At 38.3% G+C, this 10,789-nt stretch overlaps 1 protein-coding gene across 1 annotated transcript in view; it reads left to right on the forward strand.

Annotated features, from left to right (window-relative positions):
* Positions 1–8,145, forward strand: part of srrm4 (serine/arginine repetitive matrix 4) — an 81,590-nt gene extending 73,445 nt beyond the window's left edge. Inside the window, exon 13 of the mRNA XM_058375713.1 lies at positions 1,922–8,145. Coding sequence (XP_058231696.1) covers positions 1,922–2,156 — 235 coding nt within the window. The 3' untranslated portion in view covers positions 2,157–8,145. The remainder of the gene's footprint in view (positions 1–1,921) is intronic.
* Positions 8,146–10,789: the final 2,644 nt, after the last annotated feature.

Here is a 10,789-nt window from a genome sequence, read left to right on the forward strand (position 1 = left end):
ATCACCTTCTACACACACTGAACCATCACCTTCTACACACACACTGAACCATCACCTTCTACACACACACTGAACCTTCACCTTCTACACACACACTGAACCTTCACCTTCTACACACACACTGAACCTTCACCTTCTACACACACCCTGAACCTTCACCTTCTACACACACCCTGAACCTTCACCTTTTACACACACACTGAACCTTCACCTTCTACACACACCCTGAACCTTCACCTTTTACACACACACTGAACCTTCACCTTCTACACACACACTAAACCATCACCTTCTACACACACTGAACCATCACCTTCTACACACACACTGAACCTTCACCTTCTACACACACACTGAACCTTCACCTTCTACACACACACTGAACCTTCACCTTCTACACACACACTGAACCATCACCTTCTACACACACACTGAACCTTCACCTTCTACACACACACTGAACCTTCACCTTCTACACACACACTGAACCTTCACCTTCTACACACACCCTGAACCTTCACCTTCTACACACACACTGAACCTTCACCTTCTACACACACTCTGAACCATCACCTTCTACACACACACTGAACCATCACCTTCTACACACACACTGAACCATCACCTTCTACACACACACTGAACCATCACCTTCTACACACACACTGAACCATCACCTTCTACACACACTGAACCATCACCTTCTACACACACACTGAACCTTCACCTTCTACACACACACTGAACCTTCACCTTCTACACACACACTGAACCTTCACCTTCTACACACACTCTGAACCATCACCTTCTACACACACACTGAACCTTCACCTTCTACACACACACTGAACCTTCACCTTCTACACACACACTGAACCTTCACCTTCTACACACACACTGAACCTTCACCTTCTACACACACACTGAACCTTCACCTTCTACACACACTCTGAACCATCACCTTCTACACACACCCTGAACCATCACCTTCTACACACACCCTGAACCTTCACCTTCTACACACACACTGAACCATCACCTTCTACACACACTGAACCTTCACCTTCTACACACACTCTGAACCATCACCTTCTACACACACACTGAACCTTCACCTTCTACACACACACACTGAACCATCACCTTCTACACACACACTGAACCTTCACCTTCTACACACACATTGAACCTTCACCTTCTACACACACACTGAACCATCACCTTCTACACACACACTGAACCTTCACCTTCTACACACACTCTGAACCATCACCTTCTACACACACACTGAACCATCACCTTCTACACACACTGAACCTTCACCTTCTACACACACTCTGAACCATCACCTTCTACACACACCCTGAACCTTCATCTTCTACACACACCCTTCACCTTCACCTTCTACACACACACTGAACCTTCACCTTCTACACACACACTGAACCATCACCTTCTACACACACACTGAACCTTCACCTTCTACACACACACTGAACCTTCACCTTCTACACACACCCTGAACCTTCACCTTCTACACACACCCTGAACCATCACCTTCTACACACACACTGAACCTTCACCTTCTACACACACTCTGAACCATCACCTTCTACACACACACTGAACCTTCACCTTCTACACACACACTGAACCTTCACCTTCTACACACACTCTGAACCATCACCTTCTACACACACCCTGAACCTTCATCTTCTACACACACCCTTCACCTTCACCTTCTACACACACACTGAACCATCACCTTCTACACACACACTGAACCATCACCTTCTACACACACCCTGAACCTTCACCTTTCTACACACACAGTGAACCTGAAGGCTGTTAATTAAACAGCTCAGGCTGTAAGGCTGCAAAATGTCTGTCTCATTTTTGTTGTTCTCTCTCTTTTGGTCAGTGCGAGGAAGCGCCCGATTCCTTACTACCGCCCGAGTCCTTCCTCTTCCTCGAGCCGCTCCAGCAGTCTGTCCTCCTGGAGTCTGTTCTCCCTCAACAGGAGCCCGAGCCACAGCCGCAGCAGGAGTCGCAGCCGCTCTTCATACCGCAGTTACGGTCGCAGCACGTCGCTGAGCTCCATCTACAGCGGCAGGAGCTATGACTCGCTAGCCAGCTACAGCCGCGCTCGCCGCTAACTTGCAGACAAGAACCTGGACGTATCAGGCATATACGCAAGCTAGCAAGCTAACAGAAAAAAAAACAAGCACAAATCCAAACCCCTGACACACATGCTAGCTCCTGTTAGCACATTACTGTCTGACTAGCTAGCAGGAGCTAAGTTAATCACAACGTTATTTCCAACAAAGTAATTCCAGCTAAAATTACAGCTTGCTAAGAGCACAATACTGAGACTATAAAAATGAAGACTATAAAAAAGAAGAATTTTTTAGAATGAATTGTTATTTAGGATTAAAACTCAGCTAAGCAGAGCAGGAGCTAGCTAGGGTTAGCGAGGTCAATCTGAGGCAGGGCTAGAGGTGTTAGCAAGCTAACACTGTTACTGTCTGTTTTACTCAGAAAATGTACAAAGTTGAATAGAATGAAGCTGTGAATATATATATACGGGATGCCATGTGCTGAAAAAATCACCTCAGAAAACACTGGAACATTTCTGTATTTTTTACAGAAGACGCTTGACTCGGCTAACAGGCTAAACAGGTGGGATGCTAGGCGTCGCGTGTGGGACATAACACCGTTCCTTTGTTGTTTAGCCTGCACTAAGGCGCTTTAAACCAACACACGCTGCAGTGTCACTTCAGCTTAGTAACCTCGAGTTAAGTACAATTTCACGCCTGACGTGTAAATCCCTTTCATCCGACCTGCCCGTCACTGGCTCTTTTTCTTTTTTTTCTTCCCCTTTTAAAACCCGTCTCGAGTCAGAATCGCTCGAGGACAGAGATATATGGCCTCCAAAACAGATTTTACAGCACGCCGGGATTTCTCAACACACGCATCACATTCTCAACCCTTTGAAAAATCGTGCCTCGTCGCCGTACACACGCTCCATTGGCTCAAATACCAGCCGTATTTATCTTCCACCCGAGTGCAAAACAATTGAAACGCCGAGGGCCGTTACAGCCGCGCGGCCGCCATAACGCCGATCATGACACACGATCCGAACCTGACCGAAGCCCATCTGTCTGAGCTTAAGCGCTTATTCCAGTCTAGGAGAAAACAAATTAATTTATACATCTACACTCTTACATATGTAAATACAGTCTCCTTTATCACGCAGTGGACTGCCATCCATGTCCGTACAGAGTCTAAACATTCTCAACAAACATTAACCAGCTACGTTAGCTCGCTAAACGCTCCAATAACGGAATGTTTATTAAATCAAACTCGGCTAACCTACTTCATATGATCTGCTGCTTGAAAAAGCAAATGGAGTTTAATTTGGAGTTAAATCTTTTAACTTAGCTTGACTAAATTATAACTTAGCTAGCAGGAAATACGACCCGGCTAACTAGCTGTAGCAAAACGAGGTTAAAGTGCAAGCTTAATATAAGCACAAAGAAGCAATAACAAATAATTTAAACTAAAACTGGGGCTGGCACAGATTAGAGCGGAATTTGAACTAACAAACCAGATTTGCTCAGAGATTTACTCAGGCTGAAATAGGTGTAGCTAAACGTAGCTCGGTAAAATTAGAACTAAAAGTGGTTAGAAGTGGGTTAGCAAGCTGAAAACTTTATTAAACTTGGAGCTTCTAGCACCTAATTAGCTTGCTCATGGTCATTTAGCTCCAAATGTATTCATGAAATATGTATTTACAAATATTAAACTTTTGTAAAAATGATTTCTTATTCTTAAATACGAACAGAAGTAAACAAGCTAAAACAAAAGAGTAATTTCGGCTAAAATTACAGTTAGCTAAGCGTAAAGCTAACACAAGAAGAGTAACTAAAGTAAGCACAATATTAAAACTATTAGAAAGATGATCTAAATTCAACGAATTGTTAATTATAATTAAAACTCGGCTAATCGGGAAGCAGAGCGTAAGATTTCTAGGGCTGAGGTAATCTCAATTAAAATCTGAGGCAGGGCTGGGGGTGTTAGCAAGCTACCAAGTGTGTGTTTTACTCAGAAAATGTAAAAGTTCAACAGAACAAAACTGTGAACAGATGCAGGAGGCCATGTGGTGAAAAAATCACCTCAGAAAACACAAAGTCTGGGACATTTCTGTATTCCAAAAATCTTCATGGCTAAATTTCATTAAAGATTTCGCTTCTAGCAACGAATTAGCTAAAACAAAAGTGTTTAGCTAAACGTAGGTCAGAGATCAAGCTAAGACTAGAAACATTTCAGTGAGAAATTAAAGTGTGGTTGGTTAAAACTAGGACCTTGGAGTTGAAAACACAACACAAAAAAATCTTGAAATTAAAAATAAAATTAAAGTAAAGTTAGCTAAACCTAACTAGCAAGCTAGCAAGAAAAAATGTAGTTTATTCCAAAAACAAGAATGAAGATGAGGCTAAATTTGAGCTAACAGTGATGCTGAGCTCCAGCTTCTCCAGCTCTACGCTTCAGTCGCTAGCTAGAACTGAGACTGGCGCAAAATTTACAAACCTAATCAGTGGCTTAAGAAACAATAAAACGGAAATATTTCACAATTAATGTGAAGAAAAAGTCTCGGGTTCGAACGTGTGCATCTGTAGCAATTCATCACACGTGAATCATCTCGATTCATCACCAAGAGAAAAGCACTGGAATATTTTAGTACAATAATGCTGGAATTATTTATTTATTTATTTATTTGTACACTTTAGTTCTCACGTTCTTTTGCATACTGGATTCGTTAGTGTATTTATTATTTAATTAAAATTTCATATCTATTTTTTATTTTCTCGTCATGACACTAAAAGCAGCCAGGTGCTTGTTTGGATATTTGATGTACTTATTTATTTTTTATCATTTAGTACAAATTTTCTGTATGTAGTGAAGGAAATGTTTGTGCTTTTTTAAATTATTTCTATTTAATTTTTTTTTTTTAATGAATTTTCCATCCTGTTTGTGAATAATGATGACGTAGGTGATGTGATGGAGAAATCTGTACTGCTACACAACGAGAAATACACAAGGCTTGAGGAAGTAGAAAGTCGTTTTTTTTTCTTTAGGATAGGAGAAAGAAATTTGCAAATATTATTTAATTCTAAAATGTAATTATTTCATTATAAAAGTCAACCCCAGTCTTTGGAGGACGGTCATGAGTGAAATGTTTTTTGTTTAATTTTTAATATTTTGAACGAATTTTCTTCTTTTTAAAAAAATCTGACTGGTGAAATGTCAACTTTCCTTTTTACAGAAATTTAGCTGGAGAATCTGTAAATGTCAGATGTACATACGGATCAATGAGACTAAAGTAAGCATGTGTGTAATTTATTAAAAAAGGAAGAGGGGTTGTAAAGAAATCGCCGATTCTGCCGGCCACTACGAAGCTACAGGATATTTATGATGTCAAACTGTATGTAATATATTACAGGAAAAACAAAACAAAACACTGGAATTTTATGAGAAATGAATAACGTTACACCAGCGTCGTCTGTGAAGCCTGAAGTTTCTCAATCGCCATTTCACGGAGAAACAAACAGGAAGTTCTCCGGTTCTTTATCAGGCTTCGTGAAGGTCTGTGTATAATATTGTACAGTGCACTGTTTTATTCATTGTCTATTTATTTCAATGAGAACATACGGAGAGACACGTGTCCCAAACGCTAGAGGTCCCGTCTTACGTAGCACTGACTTAGCGTCAGGCAGGGTACAAAAGAATTTGATTAGATTTGATTAGAGTTTGTTTCCCTCAGTTTTTAGAAATATTTGCTAAAGCTTTTCACTATCTAGCATTCCTACTAGCATGTTGGCCAATATCATTATTATTAAACATCCCAAATGCTAAAACCGTTAATAATGTTCTTATGACAGTATCAGCCTTTTTAATAAACATCCCAAACACTACAACTCTTCACTACCTAGCATTCGTACTAGCATGTTGCCCATTATCATTAAACGTCCCAAATGCTAGAACTCGACAATATCGTGCCCATTTTAATAAACGTCCCAAACACTACAACTCTTCACTATCTAGCCCTCTTACTAGCATGTTTTTTCAATTTGAAATAAACGTACCAATTATTTGAAACCTTCTCTTCTTCTTGTTCTTACCAGAGAGTTTAATAAACATCCCAAATGCTAGAATCCTTTACTAGCTAGTATTCTTACTACGACCAGTTTAACGATCATCGTAAACGCTACAGTTTTTCTCTTCTTAACGTTCTCCTTAGAACGTCGGCCATTTTAGCAACTGTCTAAAATGCTAGTCAATATTTTGTTATTACAACAACATCAGCCAATTTATTCGGGACATAAGTCCCAAATGCTAGAACTATTCTCTACTTGATGGTCTAGCTAGTCATTTTAATAATTATCATTTTTTAAACAAAAAAGGTAGCGAGCTTACTTCATTAGCAAGCATTCTTAACAAAGGATTTTATTGTGTTTTACTGCCTAGTAATAAAGTCCCTAACTTTAGAACTTTCTCTACGTAGCATTCCTGCTAAAATATTAGCCATTTTTCTTAAACCTCCCGAATTCTACAACTCTACAACTACCTAGCATTCTTACTAACATGTTGTCCATGATCCCTAACACTAGAACCCTTCTCTACCCACAAGAACATCAGGCATTTTAATAAACGTCTCAAACAGTTAAAATTCTTCATCACCTAGTGTTGCCGCTAGAACGTCGCCCATTTTATTGACGATCCCATACGCTAAGCAGAATCCGTTCTAACAAGTCTTCTTTTATTTTCGTGCATTAGTTATGATGTGGTGTTACTGTCAGTGGCTGAAGGAATAGTGAAGTAGTTTGAAATGCTAGCACTTTAGCTTCAGGATCACCTCATGAGTTGTTTGTGAGGAAATTGCCAGAAATATTCTGCTAACACTGATCAGTGAACACTTTGTTTGATTCGATGTTAATGCTATTTGTATTTAAAGTGTCAATTTAACTGTATAACGGCTTTAATTTAGAGACAGTACTTCTAATGGAAATGTTGATATCCCTGACAGTTTGGTCTCATTTTTTCCCCACATTGTCTGTAAAACAGACTTAACGAGCATTGCGCTCATGCTAGCCGCCGTAAATAGCTAGTAAAGCGTAGTTCCTGGTTGCCTAGCAACAGTGGTCTATACTTGTATCATGTTACCTCGTATGCTTTAAACTTTAAATTATCCAGCAGATAGTAAATAAGCCACATTATTGTAATGTCTTTATTTCTTTCTCTCTTTTTTTTTTATCTGCTGAATTTTTATTTTCTGAAAAAGACCGTCAGTTTGAGAATGTATTATTGTTGTACCTTCTACCGTTTGGGATACGTCCCGTCACTTCCGGTCAACTGTCAATGTCTTAAAAATAATAATAATGATAATAACTGCCAAATGACTTCAAATTGCATTCAGAAGTGTGGTTGAGAATCAAACAACAAATGTGTGTGTATTGAAAGTGAGTCTCGGAAACCCTTTCCCTCTGTATTATATGCAAAATATTGAGTGTGTGCGCGTGAGTGAGAGAGTGTGTGTGTGTGCGCGCGCGCGCGCGTGCGTGTGTGTCCTAGAATACGAACGTGTTCCCCTTTCGCTAGGTCTAGTCTTCCTCTGTTGTCCGAGTCCATGTAGAAAATCTAAAATAACTCAATAAAGAGACTTGTTTAAAGCTCATTATACGTGTTGATGGTCCTCAATTGCTATGTCGTGTCTCAGAGTCTTCATAAGGCATCTTGGACGGGAATAAGCGGGAAGGTCGCGTTTCTTGGCGATCATTTCACTGTGTCATCTTTACGTGTTTAGAACGTGTGTGTGTGTGTGTGTGTGTGTGTGATGACATCACCTCACATACCGATGACCCGAGCCCTGACACTGCCCTGAGCTGAGGTGAGTTAGGACCCTTTAAATAGGCCATGAGTCACTGAAGGAGGGAACATGCAGCGTTCACATGCACCCTAATTTGCTGTGCATTACTAGTTTTAAGTAAATACGAGAAACTAATCAACGACACTGTGGTGTGATGAAGCGTCAACGTTTATGAGCACTACAGCGTGGATTATTTCAGGACACATTACCTAAGCAAATTTGGAAAGAAATATATTTGTTTTCAATTTACTAATAAACACCACATTATGCTTTTTTTTTAACTGTTTATAGCTACAGTGAATGGTGTTCTTGAAATGAGAAGTTCCTGTTCTCTATTCTCTTCATCTTTTCATCACTGGTTTCAATTTTTTTTGTTCTCCCTTGTGAAGTTAATAAGACAAGAAATGCTCCTCTTAACGTTACAAAGCTCTGACACTGGAGACTCCTTCCATATGTTAAATAAAGGTCTTTATACAAAAAACTTCACCATACCAATTCTTTATTATTTTTATTTATTTTTATTATTTTTTTTTTATTATTCATTTATTAGTCTTAGAATTTGTGGTTTGTCCATAATACAAGTAACTGTGCAAGACACAATAACATATTAGAAGGAACTCGTAAATATATATCTGTTGTTTGTGTTATAAATAAATAAACCAATTAGTGGGATATGTGAAGAAAACATGATGTTAGCTTTAATTAAAAGTCAAGGATCACTAAAGTCAGTTCAGTAAAACACTAAAACATTTATTTAAAACAGATGATGTTGATTATGATGATGATGGTGGTGATTATTATTATTATTATTATTAGTGTGAATGTAAGCAGACATTCAACTCTGTTATCAAATAACAACTCTGTTATTACAGTTGTATATATATTTAGACAGATCTATCATAATTTCTTTCTGGATCATTCTAGATCCTGTTAGAAACTTGATAAAGTAAAGAGCTCGTGAACACTGCAGAAGCTGCTGGAGTCTCGGGCTAAATGTGGATAATAGAGGAGGGGTCTTTAACGGTCTTTAACCGGGTTGCCAGATTGATTAAGTCAACCACTGTTTTAAATTCTTTACTTTGAATATATTCTCATAATTAAGTGAATGTTTTTTTATGTTGTAGGATTTGTTAAATCTGCCATATTATTATTATTGTTATTATTATTATTTATCTGCATTATTTAGATTATTTAAATACACCATGTAAACTTTTTGGGGGCAAAAACACCTGAAATGTTCGGAAACCCCCAATCCTTATCCACCTTACCTGTGTGTACTTTCCGGATTTATAACACACATCAACTGTGACATTTGATCTTATATTATATGTCCGTATATCTTTTGGATTTAATATAAATAAACAGAAGTCATTTCAGGGATGGATTTGGGGTCGAATGAGGTTGCAGTCCTGATGCTAGCTCAGCTTACTGATAAAAAATAAAATAAAATAAAATATCTGTATCTTGGTGAAGATCTGTAGAGTCCCTGCTATAGGTTTTGTTTCAATATTGTTTTGGGATATTCCTGTAGCTCAGTGCTCTCCTGTCTATCTAACTACCTATCTACCTATCTATCTATCTATCTATCTATCTATCTATCTATCTATCTATCTATCTATCTATCTACCTATCTATCTATCTATCTATCAACGGGAAAAAGCATGAACCAATCAGAATCATACTTTTTTCCTATTTCTGTCTGTAAGCTGCAAGACAGCAAGATATCAACTTAGCTTAGATATCTCGAGATAAAAGCTAATGATGTTCACTGCTGGAGGTTTACTGATTATTATCGTTTTCATTTCAACAGATATATCAGGATATTAGGGAACAGATATATGCGTTATTTTATGACAGTGTTATTAATACGGTAAAATTCTTCGCCAGTTAAAAGTGTGACACTTAATTTGATCATGATTAATTATGGTTTTATTTTCACTCTGTGTGTCCACATTACACTGAAAAATATCAGGAGGTTGTATTTGGTTCACTAGCATTGAGTGTGAGACATGATGGAGTTAACACACTTTATAATGTAATCCTAAAAGGTTTTGAGGTAAGCGTTAGGGACTTTATGGAAATTTGTTTTTTTTGGTCAGGTGACTCCAACACCCTATATAATCCAGCCCTGAGTGACTGGGACCCCGGGCAGGAAAATTCAAGAGGTCATTTTTTCCCCACTTTATTGCCATTGTGTTACAGCAATGTCTTGATAAAGACTAATAATTGTCTGAACTGTTAGCATGTTAGCATTATAGCTACAGCACTAAATCAAGCTTCCAATTACAGAAACCATTATTACTTTAAATGACATTACATTACACATGTTTAAACAGAGGAAATGTTAGCTTTTATACTCAGTAGATACTCTAAACAAGCCAACTTATCAAGATGATAAGCTTAATAATTAACCAAACTGCTTGATAAAATGATGTCAGGCTAGCGCAACATTGCTTTTCATGGCTTAGCCTGCAGCTCTTATCCATAATTATCTTATTTACGCTTTCTTTTCAGTCTTGCAGACATTTTTATCTTGAAAAAGTGCGACAATTCAGAGCAAACTTCCCACACATTAACTAGATGTGGCCACATTTAGGGGGGTTCTGGAATAACGCCTTAATGGAATAGCACTGTATAATACCCAGCAAAAAATATAGAGAAGTTCTGAACATTTGTATGGACTTTGTTTGAGCCTTAGGTTCTGAAAAATTTTGGTTAAAAAATTTTTGGTTTCGTGATGTCATACTAGTAAATACTCTCTATGAACAGAGCGTTTGCATGCTAAATAGCTAGCTAAACATCTGGAAGCTGTAATTCTTTCTGTATTTCTTTAAACATCGTGTCCTTTTTCCTTCTGCAATG

The sequence above is a fragment of the Hemibagrus wyckioides genome, linkage group LG22 (genome assembly GCF_019097595.1).
Source record: "Hemibagrus wyckioides isolate EC202008001 linkage group LG22, SWU_Hwy_1.0, whole genome shotgun sequence".
Lineage (NCBI taxonomy): Eukaryota > Metazoa > Chordata > Actinopteri > Siluriformes > Bagridae > Hemibagrus > Hemibagrus wyckioides.